The 27,717-nt window shown below is 41.7% G+C and overlaps 1 protein-coding gene across 10 annotated transcripts; it reads right to left on the reverse strand.

The window, feature by feature from the left end:
- Positions 1 to 585: 585 nt before the first annotated feature.
- PIWIL1 (piwi like RNA-mediated gene silencing 1) lies at positions 586 to 27,717 on the reverse strand. 10 transcript variants are annotated; one of them, XM_083418245.1, is made up of 23 exons: positions 27,485 to 27,694; positions 26,338 to 26,443; positions 25,303 to 25,362; positions 22,749 to 22,847; positions 21,746 to 21,866; positions 20,318 to 20,443; positions 19,813 to 20,027; positions 19,247 to 19,368; positions 18,435 to 18,515; positions 14,484 to 14,681; positions 13,362 to 13,473; positions 11,475 to 11,601; positions 10,307 to 10,424; positions 10,055 to 10,169; positions 9,714 to 9,901; positions 9,301 to 9,373; positions 8,552 to 8,752; positions 7,239 to 7,342; positions 6,909 to 6,979; positions 5,070 to 5,223; positions 4,668 to 4,793; positions 2,292 to 2,439; positions 586 to 976 (listed from the first exon to the last, which is right to left on the reverse strand). In XM_083418245.1, exons 4-23 carry the CDS (start codon positions 22,827 to 22,829, stop codon positions 860 to 862), a joined length of 2,598 nt encoding a protein of 865 aa, XP_083274371.1. In that variant the 5' UTR covers positions 22,830 to 22,847; positions 25,303 to 25,362; positions 26,338 to 26,443; positions 27,485 to 27,694; the 3' UTR covers positions 586 to 859. The 10 variants fall into 10 exon arrangements, with proteins under 10 accessions (XP_083274371.1, XP_083274374.1, XP_083274377.1 ...); XM_083418248.1 differs by lacking the exon at positions 27,485 to 27,694 and adding an exon at positions 27,151 to 27,289; XM_083418251.1 differs by lacking the exon at positions 27,485 to 27,694 and adding an exon at positions 27,151 to 27,289 and having other exon boundaries at positions 25,303 to 25,571; positions 25,924 to 26,443.

Here is a 27,717-nt window from a genome sequence, read left to right on the forward strand (position 1 = left end):
TTTGGATGTAAATTGGATCTGTTAAAAACAGAACGGCTCCAAAACAGGTTGGACGGCTTTCCAACACTACACATACAAGACAAATCTTGTGCCCACTACATATTTTAATTGACCCCAATTATTTAATGAAGACCCCAATTATTTAATGGGGACGCGGATGGCGATGTGGGTTAAACCACAGAGCCTAGGACCTGCCGATCAGAAGGTTGGCGGTTTGAATCCCCGTGATGGGGTGAGCTCAGTCCTTGCTCCTGCCAACCTAGCAGTTCTAAAGCACGTCAAAGTGCAAGTAGATAAATAGGTACCGCTCCAGCAGGAAGGTAAACGGTGTTTCCGTGCGCTGCTCTGGTTTGCCAGAAGCGGCTTAGTCATGCTGGGCACATGACCCGGAAGCTGTACGCTGGCTCCCTCGGCCAATAAAGCAAGATGAGCGCCGCAACCCCAGAGTCGGCCACGACTGGCCCTAATGGTCAGGGGTCCCTTTACCTTTACTATTTAATGAAGAAACAATTGAGGACTTAGTCTTCTATTTAAGCTTACTGTGTTCACTCATCCTCCAGAATGAAAAGTACCAACAAATTCAGATTAATGTGTTAACAGTTTATTGAAATGGAAATATATGGTTTGTTAGCAAGAACCATGTTCAAAAAACTAAGTACACTTTATCAAACAAAACATTAACTAAAAATTCATCTTGCTGAAGTCACAAGTAATAGCTTGACATAATACTAAGTGAAACAGCATAGCATGATGAAACAAGCGTTTGTTTTTTTAAGCTCCACATTCAAGACATCTCTAAAGGGGAGAAAAATGTCTACGATACATCTTCCCATACTGTTCTTCATCCTCTCCTGTAAGATCACAAGTAATAGAGATTCTCTGACAGCGACAAGTTAGGTTCCCTGTGTATGCTCTGACCCACAAGGAAAGCCAGCTTGTGGGCATATTGGCAGGGAGCAGGAACTCTAATAACCCCCTATGGAGAAAACAAACACATTACAGGAGGCAGGTACAGCAAGCTGGTGCCCTCCTCTTAGGCACATCACAAACTAAAAGTTGCACCTTCAAAGGACAAATATGATGAAGAGACAGGGCCTAAGATAGCACAATTATCATTAAAATGTATATCTCATTTAAGCTGCCTCCTCCATTCCTCCTTAATGGAAATCTACCCAGAAATCTCCTTTCTGCTGCTCTCACCAACAGAAGTTAAAAATCAACAAGAATCTCAATAAATATTCTATTGAGAATGTGGCAGGGAGGTGGGACCAAGTCTCTCATGTCTCAAAAGAATGACTGGAGAAATGTTTTACTTTCAAAGGACCTTCTTAATGAGAAATGTCATTTGGCCCCATCTGGAGAAAAGCCGTTTGGTCCCAATGGATTTATGCTCATGGCTACAATGTACTACTGATGCTGGGTAATATGATTTTGTGATGGCCCCTGTGTGAGGCTCTGCAAGTAAACAGAATTTAATACATTCTCATTAGTGGCATTCAATCTATCAAAGCCACCCATAACAGGATTCCTGAGCTAGTTTGCGTGTCACAATAAGCTAGTCTTATACTGCAGTTTAGCCATCAATGTATCTCTGACGTGCCATGCAGATCCCCATGCAGCTTTCTCTTGGTTCAGATTAGATTACAAGACTCATTTGAGCTGCACTGGGTGGGAGGAGCAGAATGGGATGGAGCCACATGTATGATTCTACCAGCCTTATAAGGAAACTGTCTTATGACATGTAAAGAATCACCTCAACAGGATGCAATTATAGTTAGGTCGGCTTCTTCAAGCCAGTTTTCTGCTTCAGACACAGACAAACTGTATTAATAAATCAAAAGCAGCATGCACGGTAAGGGAACACTTAAGCAAATTCAGCTAGTTTGCTTGCCTACTTACCAATTTGGATACCCTCTGCCCTGTATTTCTGCCTTCCCACCCCATTTAGAATTTTATTGATTCTTAAGGAATCAACTAGCAGGCAGAAATACTAATAAGCCTTACAAAAACCAAGTTGCATTACCAGTGCTCTTTCTACTCCGAATGGATGATTGTGGGCAGAGGAGCCCACAACAAGCTTTTTGTTGGAACTCACATCTGTTCCCAAATGTATTGGAGCAAAGCAGAACAGAAGTAAAAGTGGAAAGTTACTCCTCCCCAAGCGTCCAGAGCAAAGATTCTGGACCTGATTTACAGGAACCCTGCTTATTAGAGGACCTGGGAGGAGTTAACTCATTTGAGGAAATCATTATCTGCTGAGAGAGAAGTATATTTATTGTACATATACTTACTGGCCAGTTGTAATACATGTGGCAGAGCTTGTATGTTAGCCTCTGCATGTAGTCCGGCTTCAGCGCACTATTGTCATAGATTACATTGTAGTGGGTTGGTGCAACACTGCCAGTTCTCACAGACTGACTCACAATAAAGAAATCATACCTTTTAATAGAAAAAAATTACAATTCAGAATGGAATTCCAGACAAGTGGAAGTTAAGGAACACATGCTATGCGGGGAGAAACTTTGTGCTAGCCATCAGGCAATGGCTTATTCCACCTGCTTTGCCCCACCCTTCAGCCTTAAGAGCCTTTGTAAGGGAGCTGTTTCTAGAGGAAGGAACTGTGAGGGGGGAGAGACTGTTTGCCATCGGTGTGTGGTTGGGTTTCACCCCACCTCCAGCCTGAGGAACCTTCAGAGGAGTAGCTGCCACAGGCATTGTGTGTCTTTTAACGAGCTGAACAGAAAGAATGATTATGAGGCATAGGGATGGGGAATGTGTGTGCATGAATGTAACAGTGCTTAGTTTGTTTTTTGGTTGCTTACTTTTTTTTGATTGCTATTTTGCTACTTTTTAAAATATTTTTAGAGATTATAAGTGCTGTATTGATTTGTTAATCATATAATATGACTTTGCCTTCATTGTGATGTTCAACTTATTTTTTAGTTGCTTTGTTAATAGTGTTTTTTAGATTGCAATTGTTTAACTGATGACTTGTTATTCTATGATTCTGTATTTGTAATGTTCAGGTTATTTACTGTTTAAGCTGCTTTGCAATTCATTTGAATGAAAAGTGGCATAATGAATGACCTCTCTCCCCCCACCCCATCAACAAAAAAAGAATAATGCACACACTTTCCTAGGTTTTGCTTAATCTATACCAAACAGTGTGTATCTAGCAAGTATCTAGAATTGTTGGGTGCCTTCTGAAGTGCACCCTTTGATTTAGCACCTTCTCTGAAGTCCACTCAAGGTAAATACAAGTCAGAGGAGTAATCCATTGTATTCATTCATACAAGGATACCTTCTCACACTGAAGTAAGAGTTGTTTACAGTAAACTGTATTTCACTGTGGATGTACAGAGGATCCCAGATTACTTCCAGAATCTCATCACTCAATACTTAGTTGTCTCATGGGATGAGAGAGAGGCAGCATCTCTCACTCCTGCTTGCTCTCTAGCTTCCTGAAAGGGGGCAGGAGCCCTTGTGCCAACCAAGGTACATTTAGAAGGCAGTGGCAGGGAGCAGGTCCTAAGGAGCACTAGGTTGAGGCATGAAAGGAGGAAGGGAAAGTTCAGGTGGTGTGCTGAATTATAGCAAACTTGTTACAGCAAGACAGGGAGGAGACCAGAAGGAAAAATATACTGTATATGGAGAGCAGATTGTGGTGGCAAGAAGACCTGATATAATGTCAACTGTGCCAAAGGCATCACTTGTGGGTTCAGAAACAGACTGGGCTGAGACTCCCTGGCAAGCCTGAAGCAGTTTGGCCCCAGGAGCAAGTTGCTGAGATTGTGGGGGAAGGAGATTTTCCTCTGAGAGATTAATAGGCCACATAGGAGGCCACATAGATCAACAAAGTCAATTCTCTTGTCCACTGTGCTGGAGTCCACAGAAGAAAGCAGCTCCTGGGTCTCCCTAACTCTGCAGTGGCTGAATTGAGGAGGGAACTTGCCATGCACGGAGCAATGGTGGGATCATGTGCAGCCTTGCCTTTGCTCCTCCACAGCCATGGAAGTGTTCAACCTTGGTGTAACGGGTGAAGAGGCAGTGAATGAAGCAGGCATACCATCACACGAGACAAAAGCCTCCAGACTGGGAGGAAGGACCTTCGCCCAGCTCCCTGAGTTCTCAAAATGGCAGTGAATATCCCACAATTATAGCTGCCAGCTATGACTACTGCTAAGTGCTACCCCTTGCTTAAAATGCAGTTTATGCTTCCCTTGTCTGCTCTATGTTAAAAGAGCTTCTGACTTCAGGCCCAGAAAAGAGCACAGAGGAAAAGAAAGGAAAGAAAGCAAAATTTAAAGGGATTTTGTTTTTTCAAAGGTGGGCAAGGAGAAGGAATGCAACGGAAGAAAAGTACAAGGTAAAGAATAGCAATAGAGAGGGAAACTCCAGAAAGGATGTTGTTCTGAGCCGAGAAAGAAAACAATGATCCTCAACAAGAAGGGAAAAGTCTTCTGTTGAAGTTCTGGGTATTTGTTGCCTCTGAACTGCAAGGCAGAGAACACGGCCTACTTGGAGACCTCTGGCATCCACAGAAGAATTGGCTATTTCCCAGTCAAGAACCATAGCAAGAATACTGGTTATTAACAAGGATTTGGCAAAAGCAATCCAGACAACAGCTCAATTATATTCCATATGCACAAAGTTTACTTGCAACTTACCATTCTGGTCTGGTAACTTCCAAATCAATAACTGTGCCAGGAGGTGGATTCTGAAGTCTTCCACCAAGCTGAGCAAAGAATCTTGTATTCACACGCTTCTTCACCACTATCACTGTTAGTTTGGGACTTGAGAAGATCACATAAGTTTATATACAGTTACTACTTTGAAATAAAACAGTACGTTAAGAAACCTACTCTCATATGGTGGCAATTAAGTACAACAGAAACACTTTTACCAGGTAGTGGAAGGCTATGCTAGACCAATGAGAAGTGGTTCAATAAAGCCATCTCATTTACCCATTTGATATTCAGGTATGCCAGATGGCATCACCAAGCTTACCTTTTATGGAGCCACTGCATGTGATTAACCATGACATGATCATGTCGGATCACTTAACTTACTTGTAGTCCTGCCCAACAGCTTTCAAGCACTCCAGAAATTGAGGAACTTCATAGTTAACCAAGGTTTTCAGTTGACCATCTCCAACACCATCTCGATACACAATAATGCGAGAAGGCATGTGGTTGTTGTAGGTATACCAAGTCCTTAAAGCAGCTTTAGGAGAAAACATCAGTGCATCAATTTACTACTAATGTTATTCCCTTTGGCCGCCAACAAGCCATTAAATTAAAAAAGCAGTCTGTTTATAGCGCCTCCCTCAAAATGTCAAGCTTAGTAAAACTGGTTTCCTTCACTCTTGTGTTTTGAATGGAAGCACTTTATCTTTTTCACAGGAATAAATTAACTGTCCACCCTGCTAAGACAACTTCCCATTAAAGTGAATTTTATAAGCAAGCTTGTTATAAATCAGTTTGTTATATAACAATTTGTCTGGTTAAAGGAGTACTTTTAATTTATAAAATATTAGTAGAAATGGAAGGATCAAGAAGATCAATTAAAAGAGGTGTGGGGAAAGGATACAACAGGGCAGATAGACAGTCAAAAGCTGGGGGGAAATATGGGAGAAAGGTACGTTGAAAATGTTGTCTATAAGAATAAAAGAAAATTATAAATTAGGTTGGAGATGGTATTTAACACCAGTCAGATTAAATCAAATAAACAAGGAATATTTGATGTTATGTTGGAGGGGATGCCAGGAAACTGGGAATTATGTTCACATGTGGTTGGGCTATAAATATGTACCATTTCTTTGGCAAAGGGTGTTTAAAGAGATAACAGAAATCATGGGGTTAAAGCTGACTGAAAGTTCAGAGGTTGCATTATTATCAATTTACATTGGGTGGAAGGTTCGTAGGCTATGAAGGACTTGCTCGCAAATTTATTGACTGCTGCACGAATTATTATAGCTAGGAAGTGGAAGGGGCAAGATGAATATAAAATGGAAGAATGGTATAAAGAAGTGTGGGATATATCTATTAATGATAAATTAACATGTGCCATTAAAGCAAGATGGGGAATATGCAGGAGAAATAATTTTGAGAAGGTATGGACAGCGTTTGTAGAATTTTTACTGTTACAATGAAAAGAGCTCAAACCATTACAAGAGGTGTTGAAATTTGGGGAAGTTGGATAGTTACAGTGGAATGGTCTTGGGTAGGGTGCACATTTTTACTATTAACAATTATTACTTAGTCAAAATAAAAAATAGGTAAATTAAAAATAATAAAGGAGTGCTTTTTAAGTTTCATCTAAAGCAATATATTTAGCACTCCAAATTTGTGTAAATTTATAAAATATTTGGGCATGACCCACTCAAAGATTAAACACCAAGGCAAAACATATGCTCATCTCTCCCAGTGAAGGTAATGGAATTCAAAAGTATCAATTTATTAACAGAAGGATAACCTTTATTTACACCAGGCATAGGCAAAATCTGGCCTTCCAGATTTTTGGGACAATTCCCATCATCCCTGACCACTGGTCCTGTTAGCTAGGGAAGATGGGAATTGTAGACCCAAACATCTGGATGGCCAGAGTTTGCCTATGCCTGATTTACACCATCCCCACCCCACTCCCCAGTTGTATTTGCATTAGGAAAACTGCATGAAACAAGGATAAACAACTCCCAGCTGGAGTGCTTTGACCTGCTTTCAAGAGCAGTGGGCTATTGGCTGTGCCACCAAAGGCACCATCAGCAGATTGGGGCATGGGGCTGGGGAGGTCTTTACAAACAGCTTGGCAAACCTGATCAGACCCATGGTTACCAATTCATCAGTCCCTTAAAAAAAAAAAGAAATAGGGAAAATGACACACATAAGTTCTTAAGTATTTAAGTTTACCTTGCAAGCATACTTTAAGTCCATCTACAAGTTCTTGTCCACGATCTTGAAGGACACAGCGTGAATACCAACTGTTGTGAGAAAAGAAAATGCTTCAGCCAAAATAAATTTTCCTCGTCATTACTGTGACAGCAGCCAAGTACCTGAAGTCTCTCTCTGTATGATAACTGAATTTGACTTTATTACAAAGTAGAAAGTGTGTGCAGTACAAGCCAGGCAGCTGAGAAAGTTCATGTAATACTTTTGATTTCTCCGATAAATTGCCTTTTCATAAAGAAAACTAAGAAACAAAGTGCTGCAATTAAAAAAACAACAACTACAGATTTTTACCGTGTCATTCCCTGATTCAGGCTTGCAACAAATCCTGCAATTGACCTCCGGCCAGCTGTGGTGTCATGGTAACAGTCAATTCCCACAATCATGAGTTGTTTCAGCTTGAAAAATATTAAGAAAAACAGAGTGAGCTACAAACTCAAAAATCCAAGTTTCCTATATTAAAATTAGCTTTTGCACTAAATAGTTATGGGAGCTATTCAAGAGTCATACTCAGATCTCAAAGGGCACAGTACTAGCTAGATGGATATCCTCTTAAATTCCTATTAGTCTGACCCAATCCCAATCTACTGATATAAAATAAATAAGATAAAAAAATTCCTTCCAATAGCACCTACTACTAATAGTAGAATTTGCTGATGTGTTTACAGTGACTGTCGTAAGTCCATTAAGGCGAGTATCATATTTGAAGGTTTCTACCTAAAACCAAAGCTTCTTATTCAGTCTACAACAAAGTATTTATTAGCAACTGAAGGGTTTTTTAGTATGGATGTGCACAGCTTTGAACGAATACTGAGCCAATGTGAGCTGTGTTCTAAGGTATGCATGCTTTGAAGGCAAACAAGTGCATTTGGGCAGAGGGAAGGGGGAGAAGACACTTCTACAGTTCTTCCTTTTTCTCTCTTTCACATGGTGCTAGCACTTAGGGAGTACAAATTTTTAAACTGCAATCCCAAATCAATTCCAGCCTTTGTTACTGTGTGGGCCGTTTCGGACAACTCCCCAGTTCCCTTTTATCCTGATAGTAGAGAAACAAAGCAAGAAGCTAGGTTAAACAGATCACAAAGTTAACAGGAAGAGTCAAGTGGGATTACGAAGACATTGGGTTAAAGAATAAAACTTCATAAGCCAATCTAAGCACATTCGGTATTTATGTGTAGGTATTTGACAATGCTAGGGTGGCGCTGTGGGTAAAACCTCAGTGCCTAGGACTTGCTGATCGCAAGGTCGGCGGTTCGAATCCCCACGGCAGGGTGAGCTCCCGTCGTTTGGTCCCAGCTCCTGCCCACCTAGCAGTTCGAAAGCACCCCTAAGTAGATAAATAGGTACCGCTTTATAGCGGGAAGGTAAAACGGCGTTTCCGTGTGCGGCGCTTGTGCTGGCTCGCCAGATGCCGCTTAGTCACGCTGGCCACGTGACCCGGAAGTGTCTCTGGACAGCGCTGGCTCCCGGCCTCTTGAGCGAGATGAGCGCGCAACCCTAGAGTCGGACACGACTGGCCCGTACGGGCAGGGGTACCTTTACCTTTTATTTGACAATGCTAACAAATGGAATGAAGTAAACAATTATACTTGAAAAGAACTACTTACTGGTATCTCAACACTCCAGAGCTCCCCACCCATTTTACAGTTCATCTGCAAAGCAATTTTTGTGGCTATGGCCATTACTGTTTGGGGTTTACTCAAAGTCCGAGCGAGCACACATTGGCTTGGAGTGGGGCAATCAGTACACAAGTATTTCTTGATTGCATCGTACTTGTCTTTACGGTTACTGGAGAGGAGGCAAACCACCTTTTTAAAAAAATGAAAGAAAAACTTCAATGTATCACAATTACTATTGAAAAGTTTTCTATCTTCTGGCATGCTCAAGCTACAGTGTGGTACGTAACTAGGGCCAGTTGGCCAACCTGCATGTCTCCCAGCAGCATACTGATGTGTAGGACCACAATGGTGGCCTTCCACAACTGGATGGAATGATCAGGAACGCTCAGCATGCACAGCCCAAAGTATGGAATGACAGGTCTCTGCAATGCACTCTGTAACCTGCCTATTGATGATGGGTCTGGAAACCTTTATCACCCTAGGCTCCCACATTGTACCAGATAACAAGGAATCTGTACATCTCAAGTCCTTGGTGCAACACACATAGACCCAAAAGCCTCCCTGGATGACAAGTCTGGTAGACTGGTTTTGGGAATTTTCTAATGCCAATAACACCTTTTCTTCAAATAAACCAACAAAAGGAAATTCAATTCAAGCTTTTTCCAGCATGATTCAGAGAATCTACAGCCACCACACCATGTTTCAGCATTATATCTTCTAAATCACTTAATACATACCATCTTTGTATCTGAATCAACTTTTTGCTTCAAAGTTCTCAAATATGCTTCTGTTCTGTCCTCTACTTCAATCCTACAAAAAAGGCCACGTTTTACTGTATTCAACAGCACCTATTCCAATTTAAGAAACTCAATAGCAATAAATCCCTATTATTTTAATAGTGCATACGGTGCCTAAGAATCCCAGAGACTCCACTGAAACTCTCAATTTCCAAAAGATAAAACAAAGATTAGGTGTTCTAGATGGTATTGCAAATTCTCCTGAACATTCCTATGGTTTCAAAGTAGTTTATTGGAAATTCTGACAAATTACTTTGAGTACAAATTTTCTTGATTTAACCATCCTAGTACAGTACAATTTCTGAAATAAAGCAATATAGTTTCTAGATAGTAAGTGTCTATATGGTACTTACATCATTGCCTTGTTCATCTGTATACCCATTGCTGGTGTGACTTTGAAAAGATTCTGTACTAATGCATTAGCTGCATCATAATTTCTCCGTGTGTAGATTAGCAGCCAGTTATCCAAAGGCTTTACACTGATTAGAGATACTCCCCTGGTTTCTTTAGACCAGTCTGCAAGTTGCGGATTGTAGTCAAACTGAATTAGAGAAGATTCCAAAGTAATCATCCAGCATGAACATAAATCCAAGTCTTGAAACATTTTTTCTTGAGCAACACATGTTGCTTGATGAGAATAATCTGTTCTGGCTATATTTTAAAATGCATTAAATGAAGTAAAAAGTTAACTTACCACTTTCCCTCCCTGATGGATCTTTTCTGACTGAACAACTCGTCCCGAAAAGGAAAGCAAGTTGGATTCAAAACTTAAGCCCCAATCATGAAGTTCTTTCTGGACATTATCATCTCTATTTAGATATATAAAATAAAAACACTGGAGTTACATTATTTGTGCTAATCTCTTTTTCTGGGAAATAGCAGGCTCATGTTTCTTAGCAAATCAACACTGTGCAACTGTTATCTGAATATGATTTAAGTAACATACTTGTTAATGTAATCAATGAGCCTTCCAACTTCACGCATTCTCTGGTCTGGGGCAAGTCTTGTATGAACAGACAAGTCTTTCATAACGGTAAAATCACTTCGCATTTTATCGGTTAAGCCTACAAATATGAAAAAGATTATTTAAGGCAAAATGTCACATAGAATAGGGCTACCATATGTCCCCGGTTTCGCAAATCTGTCCCCGGACAAATTCCGTCCCCGGAACGTCCCCAGATTTGCAAATCTGTCCCCAGGAAACGTGACAGCGGCAGCCTCAGTTGGCTTTGGCTGGCTTCAAGAGCTTCTCACTGTTGCGAAAAGACACAACATATGGGGACACAACGAGCAGCTCCTGAAGCCAGCCAAAGCCAACTGTGCTACCAGGTTGGCTCCAGGCTGCTGACTGCCGCTGCCACTGCCAAAGGGGAACCGGGGACGTCAGGCGGTACAGATCTCCTGCCCCCTTTGTTTTGACTGATCTGGGGAGGCTCAGGAGTCGCGGCCAGCCAACCGTTGCCCAGTTTTTTAAAAACTCTGTGCATTTTTGTTTCACAGGGTGCAAAAGAAGGGCTTTGCACCTTGCCTGGTAGAGAAACAGTGCCTTGTGCCCCTCCTGGGCAACGCTCACCCGCCCACGACTCCTGAGCCTCCCTCGATCTGTCAAAACAAAGGGGGAAGGGGGCAGATCAGCGGGGAAGGCTCTGGATATGCATGTGTGCTTCGGCCCAGGGTCTTTTGCCTCTCCATCCCCACTACTGACTCCCTGTTGCTACTCAGCTTCGAAAGAAAGAAAGAAAGTGCCCCCAGATTCATTGAAAAAAATCTGGTAACCATAACACAGAAGCCACTCTTTCTTATCCGAATATACAGCGAGGCAATAGTTAACTAAATTCAGTTCTCCTTGTGCGTCCATGCGCTCGCACCCCCCCACAAGCACCTCATTTATTATCCAACTGCTACAAATGTAACTAAGATTCCTGTGAGTGTTAATGTGAAGGACCCTATCAGCAATACATCCATAGTTTAGCTACCAGAACTATGCTGAGTGGTGTCAACAGTACAAGGTATGACTGTACTCCCAAGTAAAAATTTGTCTTGATCCAGAATATTAACAAAAATACTGAGATGCAGATAACATGACAGAAAGCTTACTTTTAATTGTAATATACCTGTAAGGTAGCAAAGTTCAGGAACAAGTATGGCTGGACCTGCCATGACACCTCCTGGGCCTGTCTTCCTCTTCGGCTGACTCACCAAAAGTGGTTGATTCAGGTCTTTGATTTCTTGGCTATATTGCTGTATTAAAAGCACATCATCTAGAATTTAGTTTTGCAAAAAAAAATTGACTATGAAGTCAGAAGGAGCTGTGTCACATGGAGAGATGCAGGTTCCACAATATCATAAATATGGCCAACGGAAGATGATAGCAGCTGCAACACTTCTGAACACAGAATACAATGCTAAGACCCACTGAGTGGCATGCCACAATGGAAAAAAAGAAAATTAGTTTCACATCCTTTAAATAATAGAACAGGCCTATTTAAAAAAAAAGAACTCTTCCCTCCCCAAACTAGCCTTGCAGTGTAACCTTTTGCAGGGTGCCCTATATGGCAGAAAATGTGTGGAACTAGATCACCTGGCAAGGTCCAACACAATGGACTGTGCTTGGTTTTAATATATTGTGATCTGCCCTGAGCCTCTGGAATGGAGCAGAATATAAAGTCCAAGTTAAAAACAACAGCCACCACCCAAAAAGTATCTGTACAATCTATAGTGTTGTGAGTTTCAGGGGAACCCCCTAAATGCTAGAAATTAGTAAATGGCAGAATTTTGATTATTTGAGTATTGAAGGGATGATTGCAGACCAGAGGAAAAACGCAAAGCTTTCTTTCCAAGTCAGGGCCTCACCTGGGATAGAGGTTGTTAATATGACAAAAGGTGTTGATAGCCCATCTAATAGGAAACCTGAGCCCAGGGCAGACAAGATTGCCAGGGTAACTGGGCGTGAGGTGACAAGAAAAGATTGTTTTGAGCATGGTGTGTGGGGTAGACTGGAGAACAAACATTGAGATCCATCTTGGCTGAAGGCTAGCTGGGAGTGATGCCTTTGGCTCCAGTGCTATGGGGAACAAAACCTGCCTGAGATGACCATGCTGTACGTTCTGGCCTCCCTCTATGCAGACTGAAGGTGTAAATATGTGAATAAATCAGTTCTTAAAGCTATGACAGTCTCTGCTGCACCTTCAATTCTTGAGCAGAAACCCCGAGTGAGCGCCTGGAATGCCCTGGAATCTTGCTACTGCTTAGCAGAGAGTGGGGGGTAGCAGCCAATTTTTGTAACAATAGTAATAAACTCCCTACAGCCACTAAAGTAAGTTCTGCAAATACTGGAGATGCTCAGCACATTCATTAAAAATATATCATTTGTGGATGTACAGGAAAGGACCAGAGTGGGGCTTATGAAAAAGCAGCAACCCTGCAATATCGTTTCACTCATCTCATGTCCCAACATGATACTGAGCCCCACATCTGCCAGAGGCAGCCAATGGCAAAGAACAGGAGCAGTGAAACAACACATTTCAGAGCAAAGACAGGAACACCAAGCTGCCATTTTTAGTGTCAACCCTATAGTTTTTGTAATTTGTTATTTCACCCTGACTGGAAGCCTACCAATACTTTACGTTACCAATAATTACACAAAGGGAGACAAGGGGATGAGTGAGATGAAACAGATCCGCCTGTACAGGAGGTAGAAAATGGACGTGGGATCTCTATAGAGGCAAGGCAATCTACTGAATATGGAGACTATAGAAGTCCACACCCCTTTTTTCCTCTCGAAATTATTTCTGGATTCTCACATAAACAGTAGCAAAAGACATGCCTTTGGGGTCGCAAGTATTTGCCTACAGTTCAAGATCCATATCTTTAAATAGCTAAGTTCACTGTATTATTTAACTGGTAAAAAGAAAGACAAACACAATGAGTACTTTTTGCAAATCTTAACTTTAGAAAAGCTAATGAGAAGGTTCAACACAGTGGAAGCCAATGTATCATACCATTTTGTAGTAGTCCATAAAGCTGATTTCAGTTCCATCTCCCTTCTTAAAGGAAGCTTGGGGATTGGAATCCCAATCAATGTCATCAACTCGGTATGTTTTGTTGTTATATCTGGCAAAGTTTTGAAAAGTTCTGTTAATCTTGCTTCCTTTGTGATTTCAGCATAAAACATTGTACAAAAAACTGTTAACAATACTAAATGACCCGGTATCAGACGGGAAACTGCCTTAGCATAACAGGAAGAGAGACATGGTGATACTTTCAGGCCCCCCAACTCAATTTGAAATAAAGCCTCTCTCAGTTGATTATTTTATCCAAGTGCTGGAGAAAAGAAAAAGGATATTGTCAGAACATTTAAAACTCCTATCAGAAATACTTGCCCAAATCTGAAATAGAGAGGAACTCTGAAGAGAAACTCCTACAACAAGCAGACAAATTTGCAGAAAAGCCCTGGGGCAAATAGGAGGTAGCCCACCTTGGAAGTCCTCTTTTACGAATGGAGAATTTATATTAATTCAGCAGGATAGGGGAGAATTATGACAGAAAGAGCATTTCAGGTCAACATTCCATCCCAGGTATAAGCAAAGTGCCCACAAAGGGGTAAAACATTATTCCCTTACAATCACTAAATTTAGTTGCTTTATTTGAAGTCAGATTTTTTCATACAGAGGGTAATAGTAACTTTGTGCCTTTTGCTTACAGTAGAATATACTTCAATCAGCCCTGCGTCAACATTACCAGAACTCTGCTAAAAAGCCTTCAGGGGGCAGAAGACTAAGTCAGAGAAGCAAGCAATGCACCTTGCAATGTATGCACATCCTAAACACTATTTTTGTTCCTTTAACAGAAACACTTATTTAGATTTTGGACCAGTAATACCCTTTTAAGTGCTTTCAACTATGTGCTCTTTAGCAAACTGTTCACTGCTTTCAAATATACTGTGCTAAAATAAGTAGGAACAGTGGAAACCCAAGTAAAGCAATACTATCCATTTATTAACAGCAACCAACTGTTTCTATACACAATCTAGACAACAGGTACTACAAGCATGGCTACAATCCCCTTCTGTGAGATCAGGTATAAGTAAACACCCCCCCGGCAAATGATAAAAAAAATCTTACCTTGTAAGAACAATCAAGCCAACCAGTTCTTTAGCACATATTTCCCTGAACCGCTGTTCTCCCACCTGCTCATACAAGGAATACATAAAATCCAGAACAGTTTCACTCCTGAGAACTTTGTGGCTCACATCTGTGCACAACATGATACTTGTTTCGTATTGCAGAATGGAAGTTGTAAAACCTGGCCAAATCATCAACCTGCCATACAGACAGAGGGCAGAATGTCATATCACAAATTGCCATTCAGTGGCCTCATTTGCAAGAGATGCTTTGTTTGATTAAACCCTGCCCAGTAAGTCAAGTATGGTTTGTTTACAGTTAACAGATCGCAATCTGTTTTTGTACTGTACTCTGGTTTAACTATGGCATGGTTTTCCCTAGGAAGCAGGCCAACACTTTGAGAATACAACTGGACATTTTTAGGAGAAGCTTTTCATTTATAGTTACAATCATGCTTTGTAGAATCTGCCACTCAGCAAAAAGAAACACAATTCCAGAGGTCATGAAGTCAAAGATGCTTTCCTTATTTCTGAAATTCTAAATCTTCAAAATTTTATCTGAAAATGTATAATCCTCTTTCAAAATAAATGACAAGGCAGGTTGCAACATACAAAACACAATAAAACCTGCCTTTGACAGAATTAAAAACAAATAAAACCTCAGTAGATGCTGCTTTCACCTTGCCAACAAAGGTCCGTATAGTTAAAGCCATGGTTTTCCCAGTAGTGATGTATGGAAGTGAGAGCTGGACCATAAAGAAGGCTGATCGCCGAAGAATTGATGCTTTTAAATTATGGTGCTGGAGGAAACTCTTGAGAGTCCCATGGACTGCAAGAAGATCAAACGCATCCATTCTTAAGGAAATTAGCCTTGAGTGCTCACTGGAAGGACAGATCCTGAAGCTGAGGCTCCAATACTTTGGCCACCTCATGAGAAGAGAAGATTCTCTGGAAAAGACCCTGATGTTGGGAAAGATGGAGGGCACAAGGAGAAGGGGACGGCAGAGGACGAGATGGTTGGACAGTGTTCTCGAAGCTACAAACATGAGTCTGACCAAACTGCGGGAGACAGTGGAAGACAGAAGTGCCTGGCGTGCTCTGGTCCATGGGGTCACGAAGAGTCGGACACGACTAAACGACTAAACAACAACAACAACAGATGCTGGTTGGTTTAAATAAAAATTCAAAGTGCAGTGCAGTTTTCAAAAAGTACATGAAAGAAGGAAGAGACAACTCCTGCTCAACTTCGACTGGCAGGGAGTTCCACAGGGCAGAATCTGCCCCACTGAAGGCACACTAAAAGCCAATCAAACCTCAGAGGCACGAGGAGCCACTCTAAGTGCCAAAGGTGACATATTAAGGGATCAGGTGTTCCTTAAGGAACTTTGGGCCTAAGCTGTTTAGGGCTTCGTGAATTAACACAAGCCCTTGAACCAGCCTAAAAGCAAATTGGCAACCAGTGCAGCTCACTCAGCAGTGGAGTAAGATGTTGCCAGTAATCTGCTCCTGTAACCAGTTTGCCTGCTGTTTTATTATGCTCTAGCTGTAGCTCTCTGATGAAATACAAGAGCAGCCCCACATAAACCAAATTACAATAGAGCCTTGAAGTTACCCTGCATGGCCCACCATGGTCAGGCTGCTGAGATGCAGGAATGGCTGCAGCTGGAATACCAGATGCAGTTGGTAAAAAAGCACTCCAGGCCACAAAATTCACTTGGACCTCTAGTGGAAGAGTTGGAAACATGGTAAGAAGTACCCTCAGACTGCATACCTGCTCCTTTAAAGGAAGCACACCATCCAGAAGAGGCAATTGACCCAATTCCTGGACATAGTAACCAGCTACCCAGAAAGTCTATCTTTCCAGGACCCAAGCTGTTTAACTGACCCTCAACCAGTCCACCATGGCCTAGATCTAGGCATCTGTCTAGGGCTTGCAAACCTGCTCCTGACACAGATGTAATGAGAAATAGTCTGATATCTACAGCATACCAATGATAACTTGTTCCAAAATTCCTAATTACCCCTCCTAACAGCCTCATATTGATGTTGAATAGCACTGGGGACAAAATGGTGCTCTGTTGCACCCCACTGCATAAACACCAGGGCCCCTTGAAGAGGACTCTCCCAGTGCAACACTTCATTCCCAACCCTGCAGTTAGGAACAGAGCCACCATAGCAGTGTCACTGATGTCCATCTCACCTATTTACTGGATTTATATACTGCCCTGCACACAGAGGTCTCAGGGCAGTTCACAAAATAAAATCAAAATACAATCAAAACGACAACAACTCGATAACCCTCCCAGCCCCCATTTTGAACATAGTCTGTTCAAAAAGGATACCATGGACAGTGGTACTAAAGGCCATTGCCCTTTTCTCAAAGGTCATCTATCAGGGGAACCAATGTTGATTCAGTCCCAAACTCATGTCTGAACACAAACTGGCAATGATCCAGATACAGTTAATCCCATCCAGGAATGTCTGCAATTCTTCCACTCGAAAAAAGAGAAATGCCCCAATAATCACCATATCCTGAAGGTACACTTGCCTGCTTCCAACAGAGACATGTTCAAACATTTCCACAAATAATTTTCTAAATAGGCTCAAATAGAAAATCCTGCGACCCACATACAGTACACACATCTTTGCAGTCAGCACTGTCTTCTAACTGCTAATAGGAAAAAAATTGAAAGAATACATTCCTTTGGAAATGCATTTCTAAAAAGTAAACATGCAGTCCACCATGTGCAATGGTGACCATTTATCTTTGTTGCAAGTAAACAATAAAAGACAAGTGCACACCTAACTCTAGCCATAGATCCTTGCAAAAGTAACTTCCACCCTTACCAATTATCTCATGCACAACAGTGAAGAGTTCTATCTCAGTGGCTCTTGAGTCACACAGTACATGTGCAGATGTTGGACATAAAAGTTCAGAGCTGGAACTGTGTGAAAGCCTCGCTGCTTTGAAGCAGGCAGAAAGGAGAAGCTCATCACTGTAGACCAAGAAGCACAGCAAATGGGAGGAGTAATAACCTACTCCACTATCAGCAATGGGAGTTATTCAGAAGAGGCTGATGAAAAAGCTGTATTATCTACAGCAGTGTTCCCCAACCTGTGGGATGCAACCTGCAAGTGGGTCACAGAGTCTGCAAGTGGGTCATTGGCTTCTTCAGTTAATCCAAAATGATCATTGCCTTTAACTGGTATGATGAATATCTTAGAACTTAGTTTCATTTGCATATTATAACGCTGTATTTATACTGGTAATCTAATATCAAAAAGACTTAAATCTTCAATTTTAACACTTGGAAACTGCTCTCTGACAGCACATCCAGTGGTGGTTCACAAGATGCTCAGAACTGTTTTGAGCAGGAGTGCCAACTAGCTCCATGGCCCGGGGTGTGGGTGCCATGCAGCATGAATGGCCCTGGCACCAAAATTTGTGGGTGCCTGGCCCCTTCATGGGGAATTTTGTGGGTACTTGGGCCTCAGGGAGTTGGCACCTATAGTTTTGAGTGGCTATTACATCTTGCTTCTAATGTGCAGGCACCAAAGGCATCCCATCCCTCTTACAACAAAAAGTTATAAGAGGTAAGTGTGAAACCAACAGCTGCCAAAGAACTATGGTCCACAATACATGTGATAATAAATCAATGCGTCACCCAAGTCAATTTGCTAAGGCAATTTGGATTTGTTGATCACCATACCAAAATGGTTGGGAACCACATGACCTTATCTACAAAACGTAACAAAGCAAAAACAGCTGTTGGTCTATGCTACATATTACTGTGCAAAGTACACTATATAAAATTTAAGTACAGGATATCAAAAAATTACGACATTATCCAAAATAGGTATGAGACACAATAAGCTGTTCAGTAGAGTAAAAATTGGCTGACCTGAAAATCTGTTACAAGAGCACCAAAACATTTAAGCCCTATTTAATTACCTGTGCTTGGGAATACTGATTGGGTCACTTGGATTGTAATAATTTCGTCCAATTTGCTGCAAATTCATTATTTTCAGTAGCCTGGAAAAAAAATATATTTGGGAGTGGTTAGATAGTAAACCATGCTACCAATCCATAGCATAGCACCTAAAATATAGGTTCTGCCATGGTTTGGCTAAGGTCTTTCCACAAGTCTCTCTTGAACATTTATAGAAAAGAACACCTCAGTTCTGTTTAAGTGCTGCTTATGTGGCAAGTCAGATTTATATAGATTTTACACAGGCAACTATTAGCATCAGCCCCACAACCATTTCCTTCCAACCACACACTGGTAAGGAGAACCTGAAAGGTGGCAACAGCAATAAGTTTTGTTGAGGAGCATGCCACTAATACCAAAAATCCACAAAACATGTGGTTGTCAAGTGCACTACTGCCAGAAAATGGAGAGGCAGCTAAAGCAGCCCACTCCCTTCTCACCCTGGAGCACACTGAAGAGCAACTATCCAGGATGTTGCCCTGAAGAAGCTAGCATCAACTGAGCAGGGGTTCTTTCAACACAGTGTCACTATAAAGTGAGCAGGATTAAAAACTAGGTGATTTTGTATGGGCCTGCCTACAGAAGCAAATAGGAAAAACTCACTCCACTCAGTGGAGGAGAGTATTTCAGAGTAATAAAGCTAGCTGACTTACAGTGCATTAAAAAATCTGGCTCACCACAAACAGAAGACCAATATGAGCTATCAAAATAAACATACTGCTGTCCCATCACTAGTATTACTTTCTTTCACAGGAAATCAACACTGAAAGCCAACCTTCTAAAAATAATGTTGTAAAACTGTAGGCATGTAGGTGAAGTAGATGGTAGCTCATTGGTTAAAGTGATTGTAATCTTCACAGTCTCTCCTTGTCGGGTCTGACTAAACACTTCAGAAACCTGAGAATATTAAGTGACAAGTTAAATACCTTAAGATTTTGCTTTACATCAAGGGGACACACAGGTCAATCCCTTAAAAGTGGTTGTTGCAAATTTGGTGCCTGTGCCCACAGAGTCCCTTCCTGGTACCCACAGGATACCTTCCTCACCCACCTCCCAGCAAAATTAGACCTCAAAGAAGCATTCTATTAGTGTTTGCCTGGTTTTAGTGGACATGTGGTGCCCATAGGTTTCTCTAGTTTGCAAATGTGTTCACAGCATAAACCAATAAAGCACCCAGCAGCAAACGGAATACACATCTCAAGCCATTTGAGCTTGTTGCTATGACCACCCTGAACTTCAGAGCCAAGGTGAAAAGCACACATAGCGTAGAAGATGCAGTATGACTATTGTGTTAGAAAGTTTAGGCACAATTAGATTTTAAGAACTTTAGAGCCACCATACCTTGTTTTCCAGTTTCTTTGGCAAAAACAAAATTGTCCCATCAAAAGCATGTGTCCGCCCAATTAGGTCCTCGTGCTGAAACAGCAAAGCTGAACGAAGACGCCGGGCTTCCATTTGTGGATTGTAGTCAATGTGGTATTGGAACAAGGCCCATTGCGGACGAGAAGTCAGCCGAAAATGGTTTGTGCTTAATTTTATCAGAGTACCTGAAGCACCTGAAGAAAGGAATCCAGCTGCTATCAGCCATCTCTTGCTAGCAGAGAAGTTAGTAGTCATAGAACAGAACTCCAAGGGCCCCACCAGAATTTAATACAGGCATGGTGAGCCTTGGACTCCCTTTCCTCCCCCTCCCACACTGGCCTTCATTTAGCTTTCTCTGCCACCTTGGAAATTTAAATATTGTAGTGGTTTGGGAGTTCAACAGAGCAGCTGCTAAATTAGCATCCTTATTTATTATTGCGTAGTAGTTATAATTTACACATTCGTATGCTTTAGAATCGTGTACCTGTTTTAGAGTCTTTAACATGTGCCATTGATTGACGAGTATTTACGCCAAGGTCATGGAAGTCTCTGCGGCGTCCTCCTCTTTCTCCCAATGACATTTCTTGAAAACCAGCTGAAATCTGAAGTTCTGCAATTTTGGGAGGAACTATCATGACTTGCACTTGTTTACTCCCCCCCCCCCCCCCCAGTATCAGCAAGAAATTTCGGTCAGCTAAATCTTAACACTGCATCTCTTGGCAACCCAGAGTTGATGAAACAACCTCGATGACAGAAAGTGAGGAGGAATTGAAGAACCTTTTAATGAGGGTGAAAGAGGAGAGCGCAAAATATGGTTTGAAGCTCAACATCAAAAAAACAAAGATCATGGCCACTGGTCCCATCACTTCCTGGCAAATAGAAGGAGAAAAAATGGAGGCAGTGAGAGATTTTACTTTTTTGGGCTCCATGATCACTGCAGATGGTGACAGCAGCCACAAAATTAAAAGACGCCTGCTTCTTGGGAGAAAAGCAGTGACAAACCTAGACAGCATCTTAAAAAGCAGAGACATCACCTTGCCAACAAAGGTCCGTATAGTTAAAGCTATGGTTTTCCCAGTAGTGATGTATGGAAGTGAGAGCTGGACCATAAAGAAGGCTGATCGCCGAAGAATGGATGCTTTTGAATTATGGTGCTGGAGGAGACTCTTGAGAGTCTCATGGACTGCAAGAAGATCAAACCTATCCATTCTGAAGGAAATCAGCCCTGAGTGCTCACTGGAAGGACAGATCCTGAAGCTGAGGCTCCAATACTTTGGCCACCTCATGAGAAGAGAAGACTCCCTGGAAAAGACCCTGATGTTGGGAAAGATTGAGGGCACAAGGAGAAGGGGAAGACAGGACGAGATGGTTGGATAGTGTTCTCGAAGCTACCAGTATGAGTCTGACCAAACTGCAGGAGGCAGTGGAAGTCAAGAGTGCCTGGTCTGCTCTGGTCCAGGGGGTCACGAAGAGTACGACATGACTAAACGACAACAACAAGGTTAAAGATAGCCCACAGTACCAACACTACTTCCAACACTACCTGAAGCAAAGGGAGAAGTTTTTCAATAAGTGCTTGGGGTAGTACCAGACAATGTTGAAACTGAAGCATAGATATATAAGCACTGCACACAAATGATTATGTGGTTAGGACTGCAAGATTATAATTTTAACTCTTGTATAATATAAATATTGTAAAATAAATAAAACTTATTTTATTTCCACATTTCATAAACTCTCAGCAGTAAATCTTCCTTCTCATAGCAAATCCAAACAGGCAATATCACAGCAGAAAACAGAAAAAGATAAATGCTAATTAACTGAAACTTCTTGAAATCTAATGCTAATCCAAACAGCAACATAATATGGAGACAACAGGCTCTTTTGAACAGTGGTCTTCTGCTGCACTTACCTTGCGATCTTGGTGCAACAGGTCCTCTTTTTTGACGCCCACGCCCAATTAGTTCTCCTTCAGCTGGTGGCTCAGCTTCAGGTTGCTGAGCTGCAGTTTGCATATAGGTAGGTGCCTGAACCTAAATAATTAAATAACAATTGGAAAAGAATGCCGGCCACTCACCATGAATATCCAAGGTGAAAGAGGCATCCAGATATGACTCAACTCCTAAAACTGCCCATGACAGGGAGATTTGTGGGTTATAAAAGGTTAGGTGGTTGTTCTAGGTGAAAAAGACTCTGCTGAAAGTTCCAGACAGGCCCCAATCTTTAGAGACAGTGAGGAGACTTGAGTACCAACAGCTGCCTGTGATACTATGGCTTCTGAGCTGGCAAGAAGGCTCCTTCCTACTCTCGTGCAAAGGGACTCATGGAAACCCACCCGCTCCAATAATATGGCCAGCAATCTGGACACAAGGAATGAACCTCCTAGAAAACCTTTTGTGAAGGACCTGCAGTGACCAACAAGCCAGCAGAAACAATGGCATTAAACCCACTCCCCACCAATCCAACCAGTCTACCACTTCTTCTTTTGCTGTCCCTGAGGGTTTGACCTTTGGCCACTAGCAACCATGCCAGACAACCAAAGGGAAGGAAAAACATTGTGGAAGGTATGAGGCTGACATACAAAGATCCTTTACAAAAAAAGAGGAAAGCCAGAGAAGGAAGTGTAACTCTGAAAATCTGAATATCATTTCTTATTAAGCTTATGTCACCTGAGTTATTGAACACCTTATCAAAGCCCACAAATGGAAAATAAAAACACTTGTGTTGACTCTTGGGCACAAAGTCAAAGCTGTGCAAGGCTTTACTGGAATAGTTTCAGTGGGCTATTTTTATTAACCATCCAATGACTTTTAAAAAAGTTTTAAAGAAAACTCAAAGCAATGGAATATAAAACTATGCATGAATCAACACTCCCTATATCTAAATATCCAATCCTTAAGCTTTTAAACACTCACCGTAGGTACTCCTACTGTAGGCGTAGTAGTCTCCTGGCCACGGGCCCTTCCCCTTGCTCTGGCTCTGGCTCTACCAGACATGGTCGCTCAAGTAACAAGCTGCAATTATTAAACAAAATGCACACATTTTGATTCCCTCATATTCCAATAAGGTAAAAAATTATCCACCAGCATTCAAGCTAAAGCCACACACTGGCTCATTCTAATTTCTGGACAACAAATGGAAAAGTCTTTGAGCACTATTAGAAGATGCTCAAAGAATCCTTTAAAAATAAAGGGCAAACTACAGATTAATAGTCTCATACTTTTTCTCCAACACTGAAACCAACACAAAACAAAGGCTGAAGGTTTCAGTGGAGGAAAAGCAGAAAGGGCTGCTGAGTCACTTCCCTACATTAGCTTTTTTGTGATTCAAAAAAGACCCCCATGGTTTTTTGTCCTATGGGGGGAAAATTGTGTTAACGTGGCCCCTGAATAGTTTGCTGAGCTTACACAATACCATGGTATTTGGAAAAAATGTTCAACTTAGATCAGATGCATTCTAGCATAGCACTTAAAATATATGTTTAATATTTATCAGTCTTATCAAAATCGTGATGTAATAAATGTGCTCTCACCACTTTTGCATTAAAATAAAAGCATTTCTCTTGTATTTCATTTTGACCGCACACTGTTCAGTTTACTATCCAATTTGTCAGATGTTAAAAAGCACTGAACAAGCAGCACATGTAGGCAGCAATTTGCATTTTGAGTGGACTCCTCTTAAGATTAAGTTTATTCTATCATGTTTGCGTGAATCAGCTTTGGTTTATGCACCCAAATCTTTAAAACATCGTAGCAAATTCTTTTATTAACTTTGCTTTAGGAAAGCGTCACACTGCATGATTCTGGCCAGAATCATGATGCATTTTATTGAACATTATTAACTAGGGGTTTTGCCCCTGCTCACCAACTCTACTGCTATTCCCTCCACATTAACTCAACTGGACTCTCCCTTCCCACCATGCAACTTCTAAGCTTGCTTTTCACCCACTATTCTTCAGATCTTTCATCTTCAATCCCATCCCCATGCTGCCTACTTCCTTTTCGCAACCCCCTGTACACTCCATTTCCACCTTCACTTTTTCTATTGCCTTTCTTTTTTCAACTCTCCCCTGCACACCATTCTCATTACCCCTCCTCTGCTATTCCGCAGCCCACTTTGCACACACAAACCATGATTATATTTTTTTTTATTTATGCATGCTTTTAAGATGAACAGACTCCTAAGAGCAAGCTTGTCAGTTAGCTCATTCAGTTAGTGAAGGTTATATTCAGTTGACGGACATTGCACATACAAGGGTGTTTGCTTGTTAATAAAAATATCATCTAAATTACTACACTAAATCTGGAATTTCATGCTAATGGTACCAGGAGTGAAACACATTATGTAAAGGTTCATGTCCTTCCTTTCTCACACAAGGCATCTGAGGAAAGGGAGAAGTTTTGAGTAAAACAAGAAGGGAAGCACACAAAGGAAAATGGCCATTTTAAACAATGGCAGAATTTTGAGTAAAGGTTGCTTTTTTAAAAGAAACATGATTTAACAAAGCAAAATAGCAGCAATGGGTACAACTAGGAAGCTAATACGATATCTGGTTTACAACATCACGATAGATCATCAGCTTAACATCATGATATACTGATATGTCACACTGTCTGTAAAAAGGATGGAGCTATGTAGAAGCATTGGATGGTTTCATGGTTTTCCCCACGTTATTTTTGCATAGCAAGCGAACACACAAGTGATTCACAATATATTGCCAGGTCAAATTATGAAACCAGTATCACTAAAGGGACTTTGAACTAGTTTTGGACAATATATCACCCAGCCCTAGAAGATAACACCAAAAAGCTTATACAATTCCTGCGTAACCTCCCATTCCCCCCTTCTCGTTTTACTCAAACCTCTGCCACTGCTGAAAATTGCCACTTGCTGACCTATCAATCCATGCTTTACTCAAACTTCTGCTGCTATTTAAAATTGTCATTTTCCTCCGCAATGAAACCAAGCAGGCTGCCAGAGGGACATACATCCCTCTTCTGCCGAGCCCCCAGTAGGATAGCAATTTCTTATCTAAACTAGGAACTTTTGGAAGTTAATTTAGCAGGCTGTGAGGCTTCAAAGTAAAATTCACTGGAATTTATAGCAACCACTAGATACAGATATGCTTAGCTCTAAGGCACTGTGTCCCATGGGGCTTATAAAATTCTATTTTAAGGCTCCCATTATTTAGAATTAAGCCATATTTAACTCAAGGAAACTCCCTTTCACATAGATATGAGTGCACTTATAACTCTGACGAAAAAGGCTTGGGGTTATCACTGCTTTGGTATGAAGATTGTAACTTTTATTTTACACAAGTTACATTAAACGGAAACAGCACGTGGGGAACCCTACCACCCCCCAAAAGTCGACAAGGGAGATCTTACCCCAACAGCTCACCGTATGCCACACAAAGGAGGTGCTTCCCACAGCTGCCAGCTCACCACACCTCCACTCCCCAAAACCTACCTCACAGGATTGTTGCAAGGATAAAATGGAGAAAAGCAGCACATACACCACCTTGAGCTCCTTTTGAGAAACGGGAGAATATAAATTAAACTTTCAGTTAATATTAACATTAAAAAGTTTACTCCAGACCTGTTACTACCTTTTTCTGGATTCCTGACCTATTTCTTCCTCCTTTCCTACCTTTCTCCTCACTCCACGTTCTCCACTCACCCTCTCCTTTCTGTATTCTTTATTTTTACATACATTTCCCAACCCCTCTTCAGGTACCCCTGCCTGTATGGGCCAGTCGTGACCGACTCTAGGGTTGCGCGCTCATCTCGCTCAAGAGGCCGGGAGCCGGCGCCGTCCGAAGACACTTCCGGGTCACGTGGCCAGTGTGACGAAGCTGCAACTGGCGAGCCAGCACCAGTGCCACACACGGAAACGCCGTTTACCTTCCTGCTATAAAACGGTACCTATTTATCTACTTGCACTTAGGGGTGCTTTCGAACTGCTAGGTGGGCAGGAGCTGGGACCCAACAGCGGGAGCTCACCCCGCCGCGGGGATTCGAACCACCGACCTTACGATCAGCAAGTCCTAGGCACTGAGGTTTTACCCACAGCGGCACCCGCGTCCCTCGCCAGTGCTATTCACTCACCAGTTTGAATGAAATATCAGACACAGACACAAGTGAAGCTGTAGAGTATGTATTATATTCTTGTTATATTTAATATCATAAAGTTCTGTTTTTAGGGATAAAGCAACAGCAACAAGTAGCTTCTTTGTTATGTAGCCAACTACAGTAAAAGTATATACACTCTTCCATCTCCTCCATGTTTCCCATGCATGGTTTACAACAAATGAGAATCCATGGAAAACCTGAATTGCCATTTGTTGCACTTCAGCTCTAAAGAGCAGGTTTTCATGGGTAAAGTCATGAGCAAGAGAAGTCACACATGGAGCAAAAGGTAAGCCCTGTAACAAGTAATCTGTTGAAATCAAATGACCTACGTTAACCATGCCTTACTTAAGTGTGCTGATTTCAATACTCTTACTTTTGAGAGACGGTTACTGATGAAACTACTGTGAACTCAAACTCTCAAGTCAGGTGTGCAGTATAAATTTTATACAATCTTTTTGTTTTGTCACTTTGGAATGATCCTAGAAAAGAGTTGGCCAGATATATTATAAAATCCAAATAATATATTAAATTATAACCCACCCTAGACTTTGAATGAATGGCAGGATATAAACTAAATAAAAAATGTGTATTAAATTAATGGGACACACAGCATCTTCAATATCGCAAACACATGCATGGGCTATGCCCAACTAACGTCAATTTAAGACTAAACCCACCAAAATTAATGGGTCGAAGTTACATCCAGAGCAGACGCAATGAAATCAATAAACATGACTACCACTGGATGTACTTCCGTGATTGCAGTTTACTTTCTTTTGAGTACACATGTAAATGACCCAAACACAAAAAATACACACTGCTGCATATTACTGTGTAATGTTTTCATTTAAAAAACCCTACAGTATTATGGAATAAAAGTTTGCTTGTATTTGTAACGTAAACTCAAGAGTAGATACATGGACATGTATCCAATTTTAATCATACTCAACAGCAGACCCACAGAAACTGATAATCATGACTAATTGTAATAGCATGCCAAACTGAGATCAATGAGAAGCTACAATGAGCTAATTATTGTTTAAAAATTAATTTAGAACACCCCAAAGAGAGCGGGAGCCGTCGACTCCCCCACCCCACATAAAACACAACAAAAACTCGAAGCAAACACTTGATTTGCGAAGGCACTCTGCACATGGGCAGAGGCACTGCAGACCTGAGAACTTGCCTTTTGTAATTTGAGGAAGGTCGAACCCCCTTTTCACCCCAGCCCCCTTTTTCACCCCAGCGCCCACGGCCCCTTTTGTCCCGCCCAGCAGCGACCGAACCTCGCGAGACGTTAGAACGAGCCCTCCAACCGCTCCTAAGAGGCGTTGGGGCGACGGTTAAACGGCCTTTTATAGACCCCGGGAGGAGCACGTGCCCGCTGACCCCGCCCACAACTCTAAAATAAGAGACGCCCACCCAGAAAAAAGACCGGGGCTACGCCCTAACGGCTCTCTCCACCTTGTGAAGAGAATTCGGATGGGCGAAAGAATATCACTCCGCGTCACGTGACGAACCTCGCCTTTTGAATCCCCGGCGCCTGTTGGCCCTTTTTCTCACGCAGACCCCCCTCCCAGCCTTTTTTTTTTTTGTCGTATTCCTCGTCGCAAAAAAAGAAAGGTAGAAAATAAATAATAGCGACGTTATGTTTAGGAATATTTTTCCCACGCGCGTGTTCTCCGCGGATGAACTCCGTTGACGAATCACCCTCCCTCGCAAAAGCTTCGAAAGCGAGGAAGAAGCGCGCCGA

The sequence above is a fragment of the Podarcis tiliguerta genome (assembly GCF_965153285.1).
Source record: "Podarcis tiliguerta genome assembly, chromosome: 16".
Taxonomy (NCBI): Eukaryota; Metazoa; Chordata; class Lepidosauria; order Squamata; family Lacertidae; genus Podarcis; species Podarcis tiliguerta.

Excerpts from the sequence above, each read along its gene's own strand:
- PIWIL1 (XM_083418250.1), bottom strand. The coding sequence starts at position 22,829 with ATGTCTGGTAGAGCCAGAGCCAGAGCAAGGGGAAGGGCCCGTGGCCAG. Across the intron at positions 20,028-20,317 it reads TGTTAAAGACTCTAAAACAG|GTGCTTCAGGTACTCTGATA; the intron begins GTACACGATTCT and ends TCCTTTCTTCAG. Across the intron at positions 2,440-4,667 it reads GAAGTTACCAGACCAGAATG|GTATGATTTCTTTATTGTGA; the intron begins GTAAGTTGCAAG and ends TTCTATTAAAAG.